At 43.4% G+C, this 20,696-nt stretch overlaps 1 protein-coding gene across 2 annotated transcripts in view; it reads left to right on the forward strand.

Moving 5' to 3' along the window:
- Positions 1-370: 370 nt before the first annotated feature.
- The window catches only part of PDE8A (phosphodiesterase 8A), a 195,453-nt gene continuing 175,127 nt past the window's right edge, over positions 371-20,696 (forward strand). The window contains exon 1 of one of the 2 annotated variants that reach the window (XM_074966413.1): positions 371-1,115. In XM_074966413.1, coding sequence (XP_074822514.1) covers positions 855-1,115 — 261 coding nt within the window. In that variant the 5' untranslated portion in view covers positions 371-854. The remainder of the gene's footprint in view (positions 1,116-20,696) is intronic. The other variant, XM_074966412.1, reaches the window with a different exon arrangement.

Here is a 20,696-nt window from a genome sequence, read left to right on the forward strand (position 1 = left end):
GGGGGGAATCTTCCTTCCGAAGCCCTTGCCAAGAGGAGGCTAGCCTGTGAATGTCAATAGCCAGCCTGCGCGGCGGCGGCGGCGGCGGCTGCTGGGAAGGAGGCGGACGGAGAGGAACATGAATCGGACGGGAGCGTGATCGAGGAACACACTCTAGCTCCGGAGGGGAGGGGGGTTTGATTTCCCCCCCCCCAACAAAAAAAAAAAAAGAGAGGGAGAGAGGCCAGGCAACTAACAGGATCGGTTCTTGATCTTGGTGAGCGGGATAAATCGATACGCAGCGCCCGGTGGGGGCTGTGGGAGACAAGGTGTGTGGGGGGAGAATTCCTCCCCCCCCCCGCCTCCCGGCCCCCGCGGTTAATTTGTAACACTCTGCAAACCCGAGTGGAAAATAGTCGGTTCTGTGGGCTAGTGCTGAGAGGGAACTGTTCCAATGTTCAGGGCTCTGAGCGCTTAGTCCAAGGAGACGCTGGTGTGGCTGCCCTCCCCCCCCCCGTCCACCCCGGTCCCTTTCCCCGGGCTGACAGAAAATCCTACCGCGATTTTGAGATGGCTTCGTCTGAAAGAGAGAACCGGTGAAAGCATGAACTCGACCAGTTCTTGAACCCCCTCCCCGCCCCGCTGCTGAGCTTGAGCTCCAAGGAGCCCTGTTTCCTGGAGGAGGAAGAGAACACACGGTTCTGGGGGGGGGTAGAAAGGACCGATGACAATGCTCCCGAGCGTGGCAGAGAAGCAGGAAGGAGATTCAACCTGTTAACAAACAAACAAACACAATTATAATAATAATAATCAAAGGGAAGAGACCCACTGGAAGGAAAAAAAAATTAGAAAACGTCCCAAAGTGGTCACAAAGCATGGGCTGTGCTCCAAGCATCCACATCTCTGACAGCAGGGTGGTTTATCACAGTAGTAAAGAGTCCGAGGAGTCCAATTCCCCTCACCAGACCAACACAACCATGTCTCAGCAACAGCAAGGCAACTCCGTCCCAGGATTATTCATTAAATCCTCCAACACATCCACTTATAAGGTGAGGACTAATTCCTCTAAGAAAGACAAGAGGGAGAACAGCCAGAGCATGGAGCCAGACACCCAGACCAGCAGATCCAGCTTGAAGGTAAAAAGAGTGCTAAACATATTAGCACTATTTCTCTCAGAACAGAAGTTGTCTCCAGTGATTTGACCCAAGGAGGCTATCTGAGTAATAGATTGTTGGAAAAAGCTTTAATGGCTTGAGCAATTAGTTTATAAACTAATCAGTCTCATGAAACTACTTTGTCGATGTTCCCAAACCTGTTTCTTCATTCCACAGGAAGAGTTTTTGGTGTAGTGGAAAAGGAGAGCTGTTTAAATGTCCTTGTCAATCATTAGAGCAAGGCAAGCAGATAGGCCCTGTGCATTCAGCAGCAGAGAGATATCGATGGTGGGACAGGCTTGTGTGAGCCTGGACTGCAACTAACATGTATTTATTTACATCTGTTGTTATTGACTTATCAGATATTGCTATTTGTGCTTGTCTTTGGGGCGCAAAATACCAATGCCATATAAAACGATCTGGTAGATGGGCTAGTCACTTTAAACCCTTTCTTCCCATCAGAAAGCTGGAACAAGAGTGACAGGAATTTTTGGATAGGGTTCTGATTTACATTAACCACTTGTTGACTTTGCTTGCTTTTCTAGACAAGGTATTTTGTAGAGTATTAGTGTGTGTATACTTACATATGGCATAATGCCAGTATGCCTCACAGAAAGACACATAGTGAAAAAATAAAAAAAATTGTGATTTTTAAAAAAGGTAAAATAAGTTAGGAGAACTGAAGAATTGCATTTATATTTACTTTCTGTGAGTGGCTTATATTTCTTAAGTTGCTAATATAGTTTTTGTGGTAGAGTGTTTTCTCTGTTTTTTTGCAGCATTCTGCATTTTGTAGAAATAAATAATTACAAATGAAAAGACAAGTTATGGGATGCACAGAAGCTATTATATAACATGGCTGATCCCTGGCTTACCGTGATATCGGTTAAGAGATACACATGCTGTAAATCTAAGATATAGGTATGACATACAGGAAGGAACTAACAAAAGGTCACAACATTTTGCAGCTTGCAATACCTATAATCATTTGTACAGTTTTCTGAACCTTTTACAATCTATATTAAGAATGTGTCTAGGTTATTGATTGTGAACTCCAGCAAATTGTTTCTGTGATGTGGGTGATTCTCTTAAATTACTTTCCCCCAAATATAGCAGTGTCACTTCATAGAGTTGAAAAAATGTGGGATGCAAGAAGAAACTATATAGGTAATAGGATGAATAACTAAAGCAATTATATGTCAAATTAACATTTTTATTTGTGTTTTAAATAAGACACAAGAAACTGAGCTATAAGGCTGCATACACACCAAGGCATGCTTTTGAAATCATGGTAACCACAATAAAGAAATACAGGTTATTTATGTTGTCATCAGAACTCTGAGATTTGTTTGTGTAGCTTTTTTTTTCTTTCCGATTTTTAAGTATATGCTTGAAGGATCTCACAGCATTTTAAACAAGGAAATACTATAATATTCACATTAAAGATGCCTTAGTCTTCTATGTGTTTACTATGTTAAATAATACCTATTGTTAGAGAATGCAGGGAAGAAGAAAACAGATTTATTTTTGTGAATACATTGCTCATTAGTGGGACTGGGACATCAGAGGTAACTCAGCTAGACATGCAGTTGATCTTAGTTCACATTCATCCTCTAATCTTGTTGATAATTGTATAGGCTTTTCTCACAAAAAGTCGTATTTCATAGCTGTGATGGTAGGTTGCCTCTGACAACACTGCAGCAAAATGATTGTTTTTCCTAAATGGGAGTGGGTTTTTTGCAAGATCAATTTAATACTAAATGTGGTTTCACCTCCATGGCTTTTTTTGTTTAAAATCCTGTGCTATCTTTCAGATATGTAAAACAGCATAGAACTGTACTTTCTCTGCTGTTTATTATTAGCCTGTATGTTATCACATTTACTACCCTTGCTATGTTAGTTTACAACTATATTGTCACTGAAATTGTATTGTGTATGAAACTGAATTGTACTATTGCTGTGTCACCTACTCTCAGTGATACAGTAAAGTTATTTTACAAAGAAACGAAGTACAGGAAAATTGAGACTAAGGGGCCCAGTCCTGCTTCTGTTTGGGAGTAGGGTTTGCTGCAAGGTCATACAATTATACAGCTTTGAAGTTAGTAGGACTCTGACTTGAGGAGGAACTGTGGGAATGAGCATGGTACCACAAACCATTAAACATTTGCTAAGGGCTGAGAACTTTCTCTGAAGTGCTTGGACACCTTCAGTGGCACTCAGCACTGTGCAGAAGATGGTCAGCTTCTCATGAGCTTGAGCCAATGATTATCATGTGGTACTGTAGCTGGAACACCTCTCATTTGTGTGTATAGCAAAATTACCTGCCTGAGTGACATTTTTTCTCTGTCTCACAGCAATATTCACACCTGGGCCAAACTCTCCTCTGTTACATATGGAAGTCAGGAAAATCAGAGTTATACATAAGAACAAAATTTGGCCCACAGTGTGTGCATCATCTGTTTTCACTAGCATTTGTAAAAACGTTTATGATGATGTAATCCCTTTCCTTGGACCAGTATGTTGGTTATAATACATAAGATTTTCAAGTCAAAAAGCATCATACAAAAAACCAACCAAATCCAAGCTGTAAAAGAAGACTCTCTCTCCTGCTAGCTGATACTGAGATTTACTCTATATCTATTCTAGAGTGTTGTCAGATATCCATTATGATCAGATGGCAGGGAATCACTAAATGTAAAGTGTCTTCCCACCGTATTTTGTGACTCCCATCATCCATGAAATATGGCTACAAAGATTAACATTTCTTTCTTAATAAGGAAAAAAATCAAACTTTTTCCAAAGTAATCTTGCAGAATAGTTTGTGTAGTATGTGTAGGCACACATGTATGTAGCAATATCTGTATCTGGCATATATGGTTGTGGTGATATCCATGTAATAAGCCAAGAAATCATATCATAAATATAATTTGGTGGCTTCACCTGTCCCCATTTAACACTGCTAATCTCTGAGCAGCTTCAAATAAGTGTCACATCTTAAAAAAAAAGAACCTGCCACACAAAACCTGCCTTTTTGCCCCCCAAATATAGAATTTTCAGTCCAAAATTATATTGGTCTGTGAGCAGGCTCTGCAATATTTAGCCCTAAAACAGTGACAAGTTTAAGATCTGATTATCACACAACCCATCCAAACTAGCAAATGGAGCTTTATAGAGTACTATTGGAAAGCACAGATTCACGGGGTACCAATGGGATAGCACTTGCTTTTTAGCCCCAAAAGGTCCCAAGATCTTAGACTTTAAGGATGTATTACTTATACGTACATTTTAAATGTACCAACTATATTTTTTCTCTCCCTCAGAAGTTTATATAATTGGACTCATGGTACTAAAATACCTGGCTTTACAGAAAGGAGGATTTTTAAAAAATCCATAAGTTTAAAAAAACTCTCTAAAACATTAATATATTTGCTCAGTTAAAAATGTGGCATAAGCAGAGCAAATGTTGATATGGTGTAAATGTTTACTTGCACTTGTGAAGAATGACTTGCAGAGCTTGCTCATGGCATTGCTGTTTGTGAGCAGTATGCTGTCCAAACATCATGTCAACGAACCCTTGTACTTCACCATGCTCTCATGCATTCACTCTGTATTTCATGCTGCAGTTAATTTACTTGTGTAATATTTTCTTTTTCTTGTATGGCTCTTGACAAGATGTATTTTCAACAATATACACGTGCCAAGGGGTGTGTTTGTGGAACGGCCAGTAAACCAAAGGTTCTGGCATTTTAAGATAGAAGCAGATCACTTCGTAAAAGGCTGTTTGATTTATCTGCTGGTTGGGGAACAGCAGATGAAATCGAAGGCATTTAAAAACACTAAGCATTCTTAGTTCAAAACCTGTTGAACTGTCCTTTCCTGGGTAGTTTAACAAACATGAAATAACATCTATAATAGTCCATTAATTAATGGCTCTGTAATACTACAATATACACTGACTTTCTCATTTAATCAGATATAATCTATATGTATTTAATCACACATGATTGAGGCTACCATGCTCTCCTGCTCCTGCCCTACTTGGGCTGGGCATTCCCTCCCCTGGGAACACACGGCGGGCTCTCCCTCTCTTTGAAACTCCCACATGTAGTGTCCCCACTGAGTCCATCCAACTCTCTTCTGATTCCTCTCTGCTCCTTCCAAAGCCAGTTCTCAATCATTCCCATGACAACCCTCCCCACTCTCATTTCCCTCCCACTTTACTGACATCAGCCCTCCTGTATAGAGATCCTTGCTCCCACTGAGATGATCCTTCCCACGCTGAGACACTCTAACCTTTCTCACTCCCTGCGGCTGCCAGACTCCCAGGCTGCCTTTTGATTCTGTTGTTGCAAAGGGCAAACCCTTTCTTTGCCCGTGGACTGTGGATTCCTTTTGAGTTGATATGAAGCAAACTTAAATAACTAGGCCTTTGATGCGATGAGAGGTATGTTCAATTTTACTTCAGCCTTGCATGCTGACATTGAAGTGGGGTTTTTTGGTTTTTTTTTTTTTTTTTTATCAATTTGATTTGATTTGATTTTGGTTTGAATAGAAGGTGGAAGAGCACCAATTCAAAGAGCAGTCCTGAGGCCACTCACAATGTATAAATTGCTCTGCTGGGAGCATATCATGAGGTTGTTGTGTTTTGTTTTTTTTTGTTCTTTTTTTTTTAAATCATTCAGACTAGCCAGAGGAGTTTGACATAGAATAGGAACATACAAAAATTGTATCTCTGAACTTTAGTGTAGCTTCTTGTGTGGCGGAGGCAAGCAGGATTTGGCCCCGAATGTTTGGAGTGGATAATGTTAACTCCACAATGATTCTTTTCAGCTTATACCTTACTGACAGAAGTGAAACACTCTTTTCTCTGTGCCTCCTGCAGCCATGTCCCTCATCCTCTCTGGCTGGAACTTCCTGTGTGTCCGTCTCCTGCCGGTTTCAGGCTTTGTGGCAAGTTTCTTAGCTCTTTCTCTCCTTTCACCTGTGTGTGTTGATGTGGAAAGTGTTGAAAATACACATTTATTTCCATTCTCTTTGCAGTATGTCATTTCACTTAACACACGGTGCCTGTTGTTTTCTTAAAATCTTAGTTAACAGAGGGATGTGTAAACATATTTGGATAAATCTACAGTAAGAAACATGCTAGTGATACAATACACTTGCTCACATTTTTTTTAACCTTCCCCCAACCCCCCAATTCATCAGTAAGTTCATTATATAGTATCTTTCCCTCGCCCGCCCTCCCTCCCCAGTATTGTATGGTATGAAATTATAGTTCAGGGCACCGGTCTCCTTAGTATTTAAGGTGTCAACAGTTCAGTTTTTAAAATTTGAAGTGATAAGCACAAGTAGTAAATAATGATCATTGCTGTGAAACAGTCCCACCAGATGTAGATACTTGCTCCTGGATCATGTTCAATGACAACATTATTTCACACTCTAAATAAGAAAAAGCTTACAAACAATATGACTATGAAGGGCATATTGTTTCCAGCTTTTTATGTAACCAAATATTTTTTTTAAACGTTGCTCATAGCTTATTTGAAGCTATTCCATTTAGAAACCATTTTACTTTCATACGTTGCTTATGTTTTTAATAGCCATTCTTGTTCAAGTAATTATCCATATTCAGAAAACCAAGTCAGAACCTTACAGCATTACCGACTGCAATTTTTATAATATTCTGAACAGGAGTATAATAATACTTTACACTTCTAAAGTATTATGCAGCCCAGGGCAGGGAGGAGAAGGGGCCATGTTAGTCTTCAGTGCTAAGGACTGTTTACCAGAGTAAGGGCTGTATAATTGGCCCCATTAACAATAATAATTAAGTGCCTGGATTGGTACTTTTTGTGGGCTCAAAAATCCCATTGACTTCAAAATTGGCCCTCGGGTAGGAAATAAACATAATGGGTAGAGAAACACAAAGCCCTTGTTTGCATCCAAAGAATAATGGAAGAAACCTAAAGCAAATATGATAGATGAGCAGATTGAGTTCTAAACAGAATTATTTCAACAGAAATTTTTCATAAGGCATCAGTTTGTCGTCTGTCCCTCCCACCCCATCCCCCATTTTTTGAAGATGATCTAGTCCTATGTACCTAATAGAGTCAAATTGTAAACATATTTATTAAATATAAGTGGAGTTAAAATGTTGATAGTAAAGTTTAGAAGAGTCTTCATTAAATGTGATTTCTTGTTATCTGTCCAATTTTGAATTTTCTGTATGAATTGCATCCAGTGCTTTATAGGCCAAATTCATCCATAACTTTAATGGAGTTTGACCAAGGATTAATTTGCCTCTATGACATTCTGTGTGTAACTATCTCTGGTGTAAAATAATTAGATATCATGGTTTAACCATAACTGAAACTGGTAAGGGTGACAAGATGCATACTGAATTTTTAAATATGTATTCTAAATAATCTGACCACTCAACAAGAAAGGCTGTGATTTTTTTTTTTCTAAAGGCACCCAAGGAGGCTATACACTCAAATCCCCTTGACTTTCAGTGAGATCTGGGCACCTAACTGCCTTGGGATCCTTTTGAAAATGCCTGCCTGAACGCACAGTAAATGATGTTGATAGGGTCATTACAGAAGGGGACGAAATTAAACAGTGAAGTCTCTGATGTCTGCATTCTTCCAGCTCATCCCCTTCTGCTGTGGGCTGAACTGTTGACCCTGAATCAAACTCCCAGGCCCTTTTCTCCTTTTCCTTGTAAAATCTGTAAATATGTCACTCAACATTCAATAAAAGTTTAGTGTTTTATAAACCAGTAGTTGCAGCTTCCACATGTATGTATGCCTTTCCAGAGAAAGGAAAAGTGTTAGAAAGTGACTTTTTTAATTAATTGAAATTACATCATGCTCACTACTCTCCTGTTTCAGTGTGGTTTACAAATTAATTTGAAATTCTTCTTTTTAAATAATGTTTTTAATATTGTATGTCTGTGTATTGGCACCTTTTCAACATCTAAAGACTGACAATGCGATGAGTTGCCCTTAACAAAGCAAAATATTTTGGAACAAATTGTTGTAGGATTATCAAGATTTAAAGGCAGTATTTGGGATAAAATGATGTTGCCAATTTAAAAAACAACAATAACAGAACCCCTGATCTTCCATGTATGGATCCAAGAGATGCACTAGAGGATCTCAATGTTGGACTGGGCCCAGAGGAAATATGAATTTGTTTTAGTTAATTACATTGTGGCCAATTTTTATTCATTAGCTGCTACATCTTAAAGACCCTTTGTGGAGTTTTATCTACTCAGTTCCTATTTGGCCTGATCCCATCAAAGCCAATGAGAGTTCTGTAACTGATGTCAGTAGGATCAGGATAGGGCCCATTAATTTTAATGGATGTCATTTGGCTATTAGACCCTGAATTTGGATTTTGGTTTCTTGAGTACATGTGAGAGAACACCTTAAAGATGAACGGCAAATGATTCTTGTCCCCTAAATTGGATTTGTGCCCTTTTTCATGTGTGAGAATTTGCTTGGTTTGTTCTTTAGCAATATCAGGAAGATAAAATTTGCTTTCTTTTCCCCTACTTTTATTGAAGGAACTCCTGGGTGTTTTGGGCCATGGCTTGTTTCCTTTCATATTTTAGTGGAAGGGTAGAGGGTACTGAATCTCTAACAAATTTTTTTTTCTTCAAAATGTCAGTGATCAAAATTAAATAGGTGTTAACAAAAATAAATGAAGTTATTATTTAAACCCTCTGAGTAAAAGTCTTTTCCCCATTCCAACTTTCACTTTCAGCTGTTGAAAGGGCCTATTTTTGCTTTTGCAGATCACCTGTATTGCTGCAGGACCTGATACTTTGAGGTGCTAAGCATTTCCTGTTAGCTGCAGAGCATTGTCAACTCCTGTTCACATAGTGGGAAGTGAGGACAAAAGCAGTGTTAATATTAGCTCTTACATGAGGAGCCAGACTGTAGTGTCCCCACACCGCCCCAGCACATGGGGCAAAAAATCTGCTAGGGTAGTGTGGCAGCATATGATTTAATAAGCCTTCTGGTCCCAGGCCCTGCCCTCCCTACCTGGAGAAGTGTAAACTTCAGAGTTTATGGAGGTATGGGGAACAGTCTGCAAGCCTACACCCTGCCTGGGTGCGCCTCTTCCCATGTGTACCTGTGCATCAGAGGCAGCTTAATTTGACCCCTAAAAATGAGAGTGACACATTTTTGCTGGCTTAATAACAATCATCCAATTGTTCAGATGTATATTTCATTCCTGTATGAATTTATCAGTTGTACATTTCAAATAAGTTTTTTGTTTGTTGGTATTTTGAGCTATATATAAATGGATAACTTTAAGCTGCTTTGATTTAAGTTGAGTTTTATTGTCTGTTCTTTGGTTAATAAGGAGGGGAATTCACTCTTTTAGTACAAACAAAATAACTTTAAAATGAAAGTGACAATTTTCTGGAAAATGTTTGCTTTTTACGTACTTGGAAAGTTCAAACCTTTTGAAGTAACAAATATTTTTCTTTATACATTAAAACATTTTATAAAGTGGAATGAACTGATTTCTGATGAGGGGGTCGTGGGGAGGAGGAACAAGGCAGCCTTGAAATCACTTCATTGTTTGTTAGAGTTCCCAGTTTCCTAAATAAATTCATACAAAGAAAACACAGAATCACTGGGCAAATATAAAAGAATGACATCCTCTACTTCCCATTGTTTTTAACTTTGAGTTAGCAGTGACCTTTAACTCCCTACTGGGGCAGTGGAAACTTTGAGGCCCTATTTTACTTGCCACTAGAAGACAATGTATTTTTAATGTTGCATATTTGCCATAACTTTCTATCTTTAACTTTGGGCTGTATCATGCTTAATAAAATTCCATCAGAGAAATAGACTTAAAAAGGACATTGCAACATAAACCTAGTTTATAAGAATTTTATTTGGGAAAAGCTATGCTTATGCTTTGTTTTTAAAAAGCAAAACAAAAGAACTCCAATTTGCCTTGGATATCATCTTTCCTGTATTAAGAAGCAGATAGGAGAGTTGCCTCATCATTGAGAACACAGTTTTTACGTGTACCAAGTACCAGATACTCTCCAGACACTTCTCAGCAGTAGCACAGAATTTCCAAATGTATGGCTTTAGTTTCAAGTTTCTAAATCGGGGTGGGCAAACTTTTTGGCCTGAGGGCCGCACCTGGGTATGGAAATTGTATGGCAGGCCATGAATGCTCACAAAATTGGGGTTGGGATACAGGAGGGGGTGAGGGCTCTGGCTGGGGGTGCAGGCTCTGGGGTGGGGCCAAAAATGAGGAGTTCAGGGTATGGGAGGGGGCAGGGGGTTGGAGTGCGGTGGGGGGGGTGAGGTCTCTGGGGTGCGGCTGGGGATTTGGGGTAGAAGAAGGTGCTCCTGGCTGGGACCGAGCAGTTCAGAGGGCGGGAGGGGAATCAGGGCTGGGGCAGAGGGTTGGGGCACGGGGGGGAGGTGAGGGCTCTGACTGGGGGTGTGGGCTCTGGGGTGGGGCCAGAAATGAGGAGTTCAGGGTGTGGGAGGGGCCTCCGGGATGGGGCATGGGATTGGGGTGCGGTGGGAGAGTTGGGGACTCCGGCTGGGGGTGCAGGCTCTGGGGTGGGGCTGGGGATGAGGGGTTCGGAGGGCGGGACGGGGATCAGGGCTGGGGCAGGGGGTTGGGGCACAGGAGGGGCTAAGCAGTGTAGGCTCCGGGTGGCACTTACCTCAAGCAGCTCCCAGAAGCAGCAGCATGTCCCCCCTCCGGCTCCTACGCAGAGGCATGGCCAGGTGGCTCTCCACACTGCCCTGTCTGCATGTGCCACCCCTGCAGCTCCCATTGGCTGCAGTTCCCAGCCAATGAGAGCTGTGGGGGCAGCGCGCGGAGCCCTCTGGCTGCCTCTAAACATAGAAGCCGGAGGTGGGACATGCCACTGCTTCCAGGAGCTGCGCAGAGCCACGCAGAGTGGCCCCCGACCTCAGGGGTGACGAGTTGTATGGGCCTGTAGTGCCCGAGCTCCAGCAATATTCAGGGCCCTGGGGCCCGGCTCCACCAATGTTTGGGGCCGGGTCTCTCAGCCAGCCCTACCTGCCACCCCCACGCACCTCTCCTGAGTGTCCCCCGGCCTCCACTTGCTGCCCCCCGCGCACCTTCCCTCGCTCCCGGCGTATCCCTGCCTCTCCCCTGCAGCTCCACTCTGCTCTACTGGCTCCCAGCATCAACTGCCGCCACAAGGTCCTAGCGCTCCCCATACACTAGTGGCAGGGCAGGCTGCCCTTACTCTGCCCTTCCCCCTCAGACACTTTCATTTTCTGGCAGGACCCTCCACCAGCACAGGGGGCCCCCCCCACCCGCAGTCACCGCTCCTGCCCCATGCTGGACAAGGGGCAGCCTCACCCCCCGTGAGGCTACTGTGAGGGGCAGCAGCAGGGGAGGAGGCATACATGTGATGGCAGCCCCCCTCCCGCCCGGCACCCACCACAGGGGAGGTGAGGGGCCTTCCTGGACCTGAGAGGGGCCCTGGGAGCATGTGCAGTGACAACGGTGCGGGGTGAGTGTGCTTCTGGGGGGAAGAGGGGGCCCCTTCCCCCAGAGCTCACTGCTGCCGGTGGGGAGAGGGCTGGGGGGAGTCCTCCTCTCTGGCCCCAGCCCTGAATCAGCCTGCCTGCACCCCAAACTCATCCCCAACCCTGCCCCACCCCAGAGCCTGCACTCCCAACCAGAGCCTCACCCCCCGCACCCCAACCTTCTGCCCTAGCCCTGAGCCTCTCCAACACTCCAAACTGCTCACCCCCTCCCAACCCCAGACTCCCTCCCAGAGCCTGCACCCCTCACCCGCTCCTACACCCACACCCCCAGCCCAGAGCCTGCACCAAACTCTGTCCCAGAGCCTGCACCCCACCCCCCTCCCACACACCCTCTCCTGCCTCCAAACTCCCTCCCAGATCCTGCACCCCTCACCCTCTCCTGCACTCCCCACCCCCTGCCCCAGCCCGGAGCCTGCACCCCAGACCCCCTCTCACCCAAACTCCCTCCCAGAGCCCAACCTCTCACCCCTTTTGCACCCCAACTCCCTCCCAGAGCCTGCACCCCTCCTGTACCCCAATCCCATGCCCCAGCCCAGGGCCTGCATCCCAGACCTCCTCCCCCCACCCAAAGCCTTAGGCAGGTGGGGAGTGGAGTTTGGGGGGGTGGGTTCTGGGCACCACCAAAATTTCTACAAACCTGCCACCCCTGCCTGGCCCCGCTTCCTGGCTGGAGCATGGGAGCAGGGCAAGCCTCAGACCCCGCTCCCTAGCGGGAGCCCAAGGGCCAGATTAAATCACCTGGTGAACCAGATGTGGCCCACGGGCCATAGTTTGCCCACCCCTGTTCTAAATGCATAGTTTAACTGGTGCTTGATATATATGCATCCCCCTCAGGAACTTTGAGTTTGTATTCATGTGTGAGTCTTTTTTTTTTCTAGACAACTGTCCATCTAGGCTTGTATGCAGTTTCCTTTCAGTATTCAGTATTTTTTTTCCCCCAAAAAAAGTTGTTAGAAAGTGCACAGCTGGCTGAGGAACATCACCCATGATACTTTGGTAACTTGAAGCAGAAATACATTCCCTTTTACACTAGTATAGTTTAACTGGCTGATAAAATTGCCCTTTTTCACAAACAAGAAGTTCACCATAAATGAGCACAGTACTTAGAATAAACATGAGGGCCCAATTCTGAAGTCACTGAAGTCCATCAAAGGTCTACCACTCACTTCTGTGATAGCAGATTGGACCTGGGTTCTGAACAATGCTTGTGTTTTTATTTGATTTTGCAAAACAAATAATACTTTTAAAATACTGAAGAGTTTTGTTGCTGTGCCACATTCTCTCTCTAGTTACAACCCCCCAGTTTACAGTAGAAGCCCATGGAAGTCACTGAGCTGTCTGGGTGTAGCTGAGGGCAGAACTTGGTCTGCGTTTGTATTTTGATGTTATATATGTTGTAGGAATTACATGTTGTTAATAGTGCAAAATGCTACATTTGTGTACTTACGTTGATAAAGATGAATCTGAAGACAAAAAATATTAGTCTTACAGGAGGAGTAGAATTGAGGGGGAATGTGTATTTTCATACTATTATATTATGCTAGCAGAGGTATTAATCTGAGCAGTAGGTATATAAGAATGGATACATTGTTGTGACTTCACGTCATAGGTTACATCCAAGAATTTATTGCAAATCCAGAGAAAATTGCCTTTAAAAGGCAAACTATTACTTCCTAATAGACCAGAGGAATTTTACCTCTGGATGTTCAGATATTCATAATCCTCAAGCTATACCTGTTTTTATTATTTGTCAAACAGTGTGTTACATTGCCCAGTGGTTTGTGATCATTTAAAAGACCATATTGTAACTCTGTCATTGTGGGAGGCAGCGTAATCTAGTTTACAGGGTTAATGTCAGGAAAGCTGGGTTTTGTTCCTGGTTCTGCCACTGACCTGCTGTGTCACCTGGGACAAGTCACTGCATTGCTCTACTCATTGCTTAATATTAATTGTGGCTGTAAATAGAGGATAAGGGCATTAATCTGTTTAGAAACTGAGGAAATGCCAGGCTGGATCAGACCCAGGGTCCACCTAGTCCAGTATTGTGTCCCCACGTTGGCCAGTACTGCCTGTTTTAGAGGAAGGTGCAGGAAATTGTATAGGTTAAAGGTTTGTTATTCCTTAATTGCTTGTCTAATTGATTTAATGTGGGCATATCCATTTAAGTCTTCTTTATCACAGAGTTGAAGGTAACTTTATCTAACAATTTTGGCATATAATATCATTTTATTAATAAAGCTCTATCTCTGTCAAGACACAGTGGGGGTGCTGAACAGATATATGCCATACAAGAATAAGACAACACTGAATGGAATTTTTTTAGTGGAGAAATTGTTTACAAATAGTGGTGTTATTGCTTGCAGTAATATCTACTGCTGCGGGAGGCATTGGGGATGTGTAGATGGCCCCAATTTTGCAAACACTGTTGGCAGTGGCCGAGAATAACCTGTGATAGTTTTAAAAAGAAAATTAGTGGAACAAATTTGCTATCCTAGTAATCAGTTTACAGTTAAAGAGGATCTTTATGACCCAAAGGGCTAGATACTTACTTTATGTATAAGAAATATATACTATGTATAAAGAAGCTGAGGGTAACATTGATAGTCAGGGAGTCAAAAAAAAATAATAATTGGTGAACCTGTCAATGTAGGCTTTGCAAATTCAAAGAGTTGCTTTTAAAATGCTGCTGTTGATCTCCCATATGTCTGTTTGGGTCCAAGACAAACTAGTAATGTGTAAAATAGAGTAAGACAAGCTGCTTTCATCTTACAGTGTATGGGCATAGTCTGGCTCCCACATAAATCATTTTCAAAACTCCCATTCACTTTAGTGGTGCAGCATCAGGCCCCACTGAAGTCAATGAGAATTTTGTAAGTGACTATGTATTGTGACAAAGTTCCTCCTCTACCTTGGTGGGTCTTGCGCTTATTGGCAGATTTGCTCGCCTTGGAGCTTCACGGCAGTCCTCAGTTTGGCCGTTTTTGTGAACCCACAGTCCAGGTCAACTCCTCCTGTGTCTGACCAGGAGTTGGGAGGTTTGGGGGGAACCCGGGCCCGCCCTCTACTCCGGGTTCCAGCCCAGGGCCCTGTGGAATGCAGCTGTCTAGAGTGCCTCCTGGAACAGCTGGGCAACAGCTACAATTCCCTGGGCTACTTCCCCATGGCCTCCTCCCAACACCTTCTTTATCCTCACCATAGGACCTTCCTCCTGGTGTCTGATAATGCTTGTACTCCTCAGTCTTCCAACAGTATGCGTTCTCACTGTCAGCTCCGAGGGCCTCTTGCTCTCAGCTCCTTACATGCATACCACAAACCGAAGCGCCCTGATTAGCCTGCGTTAATTGATTCTAGCAGCTTCTTGATTGGCTGCAGGTGTTCTAATCAGCCTGTCTGTCTTAATTGTCTCCAGAAGGTTCCTGATTGTTCTGGAACCTTCCCTGTTACCTTACCCAGAGAAAAGGGACCTACTTAACCTGGGGCTAATATATCTGCCTTCTATTACTCTCCTGTAGCCATCCGGCCCGACCCTGTCACAGTATGAACTCGGATCCTGCTATCTATTTCTTATGACTCTGTAACTTTTAATTTAATTAGCGCATCACCCCCTTCCCCAATCCCCCGGTCACTGTTTTCACACAATCTCATTTTCTCTGTGGAAATGATACTCTTTCTGCAGAGTTGCAGATAATAGGCGGCCCTGCTTATCTAGCCTCCTTAGTTTTGTTATCGTACCTCTTCACCCTCTAGCTGTACTAGAAATGATGAGACAAGTCTTTGCCTCTTTATGCTGTGAATTTGAAACCTGTCACTAAAACAGTCCGGTCAAATTCAGTGCTGATCAGTAGTGCAAGGAGTGTGAATCAGAGCCCCCAACCCCATAGGATCAGTCCTGTGTTTCTCCCCCCTTTCCTGATGAATTATTAGCATTTGGCCTTCATCAAAGAATGGAACACTTTATTTTGGAGAGGTTATTTACTTTTGTATGAGCGATTTTCATTTTCATAAATATCACGGTTTGTTACAGATTTTTGAAGTCAGTGTATGTGTACTAATGAATGCTAAAGGATTAGCTTGCTGGGAACTGAGCTTTCCGTTCATAAGCCAGAAAAGAGCGTGCTGCAGCGTTCTCACAGTATACTGCTGCTGGCCTTGGCATTGACCAGCGACGACCAGCTTCTCAAGGGATAAGAAGGGATTTAGTTTTTATGGACCTTGTTAATAATAATAAAAAAGAAAGAACAAACTTTTTAAAAACTGGCTGAGTGTCAAGAGAACATCACTCTCTCCATGCAGAAGAAGTTTCAAATGACTTTTGGCATTAACTGAAACTCTCTTCTCTGTTTTGAAGTGGACACATCCTTCTCACACCTGGCTTGGGTGGGAGAGGAAGGGCAGTGACTGCTCCAAAGGGCAGTCATGAGCTACAACATATTCTCTAGCTAGCAAATGTAAAATAGGCTTTTTCATTTTAAAAGAGTCTGTGCTTTTTTTATGTTGGTTCATAAGACTAAATGTTTATGTATTAGCTCATGATTTTTACTGAGCACCATAAATCTGCTATCACAGTTCATGTTTACAATAGTTGAAAGTAATGGGTTTTTTACCTTTGCTTTATAAAAGCACAAAATTTAGATGTTACAGACTGAAAGCTGAAGGGAAGAAGCATTGTCTAGTGGTTAGAATAAGGTATGAGGAAGTATGGAAGGCTTGAGTCCTAATCCTGGATTTGCCACTCACTGGATTTGCAGTCACATGATGCCAAATTTTCAAAGGCGCTCAGGGCCAGACTTTCGAGTGCTCATGATTGAGGCCAGACCAGCAGCACCCACTGTGACATCTGCAGCTGGATTATCAAAAAAACTCAACACCCCATATGCTGATATCTGGCCATGTATTTCAGTGACTGGCGTGGAGCATACACTTTTCAACATGTGGCCCTGATCTGTGAGCTGTTGGAAAAGATATCTTTTGCACAAGACTGAGAAGTGTTGTGGGAAGTGGAATCTTTGTACACCTCCCTATCTTGGGCCAGCCAAATGACCGTTTAGCCCTGACTGGAGGTTAGGGGAGCCTGAAGGCTAGTCCTAACTTGGTCTTGGCTGTTGTGACTTCTAGGAGCTGTTGCAAGGTTCTGTCCCTGCCCCTTTAGGGTCATGGTACACTGCCAGCCAGCTGCTATGCCTCACTGGAGTTCTGCGGCACAGTCCCCTGTGCTTAGGTGATGAAGTTCATTTCACCCGCATAAACCTGAGGCAACAGGTACAGTTGCCATGACTATGGAAAGAAAATCAACATTACCACAACATGGGGCCAAGGCCTGGGATTGCAGTGCAGCTCTCTCCCTCATTTACTACTATTACAGCCTTTCAGCTGCAACTCCAGCCCATAGGCTTTCAGATACTACAGTGCTGGAAGGTAGGTAAATTCAATCCTCTGCTCCCCTTGCATAGAATATTAGGACTAATAGCTCAACATATAGGTGGATCTCTCCTCTGATCTACTGAAGTGCTCCGTCATTGCTCTCTAAGGCAACCTGTGTGGATCAAACATTGGAGACCAGTGCAGGGCTCAAGTAATGCAGAAGGGTCACATGCAGTCTGGCCCTGTGTTGACATAGGGAATGATTTTCCAGAGTAGTCTCTATTGCCCCCAGGCAAGGGAGACACCAGGAAGATCTGCATAGCAGTGTACCCTCAGTCTTACCCTTTTCCTGGGCCCACCCATGCCCCAAGAACACCAGGGGTGTTGCTCCATTGCAGTCAGTCCCCTTTACGCAGCAGAACCACACCAGCTTTGCTACAGGGCTCCTTTTCAGCCAGGAAAGAGTGGCCCTAATTTGTCCTAAAATGTTGAGAAACCTCCTCAAATCTCCCTTGACTGATATGGAGATGGAGACTATCTCAGTCAGTTGTTTTTGGAAGTCTGTGTGTTTAATGATCAGGCCATCTGGCCTCTTGCTGCCTCTCCACGACTTACTTGCAGAATTTGCTTAGGAAAGCCTGATCCTTTCAGGATGTGATCCCTTAAAAATTCTTCCCCAGCTGACTTACATTACAGCTGACAGGGTCTGAGAAGTACCCTTGAAGCAGCCACGTTAGGACTCGCTGTGCCGGTGACATCCCTATCAATACAAATGCATTAAGAAGTTATGGTCTGTTTATCAAATCTCACCAAAAAGGGGATACGTGCCCTTCTCAGAAGAGAACAGCCTCTTTGGCTGCAAAGGTTCAGCCTGATTGGCTCAAGACCCAAGCTTTTTTTCATTGCAAACAAACCATGCCATGTACACATGTGAAATATTATCTGAGGATCTCTAAGTGTTTGACTACATTCATTTAGCCTAGCATCTCTTTGTAAGAGTTCCAGCAGTCTGCAAGGTAGCTCTGTATTATTACTCACGTTTTACAGAGGCACCGAAGGCCCAATTCAGCCCAGCCCTCTTGGCTTTTTGCATTGGCTCTACCAGAATAAAGGGGCCATAAAGCCAGCAGATCCAGCCCTCAGAAAGTCCCCCAAGTACGGGCTGCCTCCAGCAAGTCCAGAGCTAATATAAAGTCTCTAAGCTATCTTGCACGGCGGAGTCTAGGGGGTATTTTCAGCCTAGAAGGCGTGGCTGGAGCACCATGTCTGCTATTGTGGGCTGATTCAACAGCTGCTAGGGGCTGTGGCAGCCTGGGTCAAGTTAGGGAAGCATTTGCACTGAGGTCCGCTCTAGAGTAGGGATGAATTGGTCCCAGTGTTAAGGGTTTGCTTATTTTAGAGTTCTTAAACTCAGGTTCATTGTTTGCCGCAACTCAGTTTGACTGTTGTAAGTACTTGTGTCCTGGACCAAATGTTTGTAGAGTGTCCAGTATAGCAAGTACAAATGTTTGCCAGGTAGGGTGAATTAGCTAGCAATTACTTTTACTTTAAAAACCCATCCATATACCCGCAGGCTTTATCCAGGCTAAACTCTTAGGTTTCATGATAGCACATGCTAGCTAATATGTACTAAGGAATGGACATGTTTTAAAGTCTAGGCAAGGCACACAGTCTTTAACATGTGCTAAAATGGTGGAATTAAAAATGGGGGGGGAAAAGGGAGGCTAAGTAATTTGCACTCTGTCATACATGAATGCTTGGCAGGAAGCGTAGGGCTGGGATGGTACGTTGCTGTTCTATCTGAAGCAATTTTAAGGAGCATAGATTTCCTCATCTTGCTCCGTGAAGTCTTCTCTCTGCATCTGCTGTGTGTGATGCCTCAAAACACTTCTACTTGGCTACTCAAATGCCCCCATTTGGCCCCAAGTTTGTAGGTTCATAGGAAAGTTCCCTACGCAGGCTACCCAAGCTCTCTCCAGGTTAGTTGGATCATTCCAGATGTCCAGATATTTTATGTAGCCCTTCACAATGTTAATTATTTTGAAATGCACATACTACTTAACCATTTAATAACAAAGAGACAAAGTGTGAGGCCACGAGACATGTCAGAATATCCAGCAAGATTTCATAAGACACTTTGTCGCCACATTTTGTCGCTATCTTTCATTGCACGGGCATTTAATTTCTGTGTTCACAGATACACAGTGCACTCTGCTATATGGCAGCTAGCAGATTTGTTCATGAAATAAAGCTGTGCATGTCCTGAGCCTGCTTCTTTGCACAACATTATCAAACTATGACTGTTAACGAACTTTGGTTAATTAAGTTGACAAGTTTCACAGCTGATTTGAACAATTCATTAATTGTGGGCTACAGCTTCTTTGCTGCCAAGGCCCCTCAATGCAGTATAGGAAATCCACTGATGGCCAGATGCAAGTTCCACCTTGGGCTTCATGAGATCAGGATTGTTGCTTTTCATTACTGAAGTCGTATTGTTACTGAAACCTAAATATTTCCTCCAGCTTAGTCCTCCTCCTCTCCATCACAGATCTTGAAAATATCTTGGTCTTTAACTCAGTGAGAATTTCTTTGCCTTTGGAAAGTCGGTGGATTTTTCCAGCTGTGGAGAAATGTACACACCGCTTCACAGATTAAGGATGTGGCCATTTTGCTATTATGCTGCTAAATCAAAGGGGGTGTTTGAAAGATCTGATCACAATGGCTGAGATAATTGCAAGCCTGATTTTATGGACTGTGGCTGCTGCCGTTGATACGGAGTCCACTGTGTGGGTGTGTGCATGGCTTTTTTTTTTTTTTTAGTTTTAATGATCCTATAAGTGCACTTTCTCGTTATTCAGGTTTTTTAAAAATACAACATAGTCTAGTTCCTTTTATTCCCCTTATAAATGAATTAATCCTTTTTTAGTCTTTCTCCCTTTCTCCAGTGTATCAACTTGTTTCTGAAACATATCCTTCTTACCCTATCCTCCTTTTATGCTCCTGTATGTTGGTCCATTCCCTCTCCCCACTTTTATTCTCTGTGGTGCAAATTAAGCCTTGGCAACTGTTGGTACAAGTCCCACTGAAGTCAGTAGGAGCTGCGCTTGCAGGCTGTATTTGGCTCTATGGTTCTACAAGGCTTGATGAAATAGCAAATACTTCAAAAGACACATGAGACTTTTACTGTGCTTGATAATCTGTGCTGCTCAATAGCCCGGTCCTCAGAGGTCCCAGGTGCTCAGTATCTCTCAGAAGAGACTCAGCACCTCATAGGATCAGGCACCCAACTGTTGTCATGTATGCCAACATCTGAATGATTAAGGCCTGGGTCTACATGTTACAGTTTTGCAACCGTAGCTGTGTCAGTTAGGGGTTCGATTTCTTATGGATGTGGCTATGCTGGTAAAAGCCCTCATGTAGATGCAGTCTTACTGGAATAACTGTGTTTCTATTGGTATAGCTTATGCTGGCCTCAAGAACTGGTATAAGCACTTTCATATGGCGATAACTACACTAAAAGGCTATGCCAGTTTAGCTAGAAGGGTGTAACTGTCTCTGCAAAACCCTCCTAGTGTAGACAAGGCCGTACTAAATCAAGGCCAAGTCTGCACTAGACACCTGTGCTGGGAAA

The sequence above is a fragment of the Natator depressus genome, chromosome 10 (assembly GCF_965152275.1).
Source record: "Natator depressus isolate rNatDep1 chromosome 10, rNatDep2.hap1, whole genome shotgun sequence".
In the NCBI taxonomy this organism is placed as follows: Eukaryota; Metazoa; Chordata; order Testudines; family Cheloniidae; genus Natator; species Natator depressus.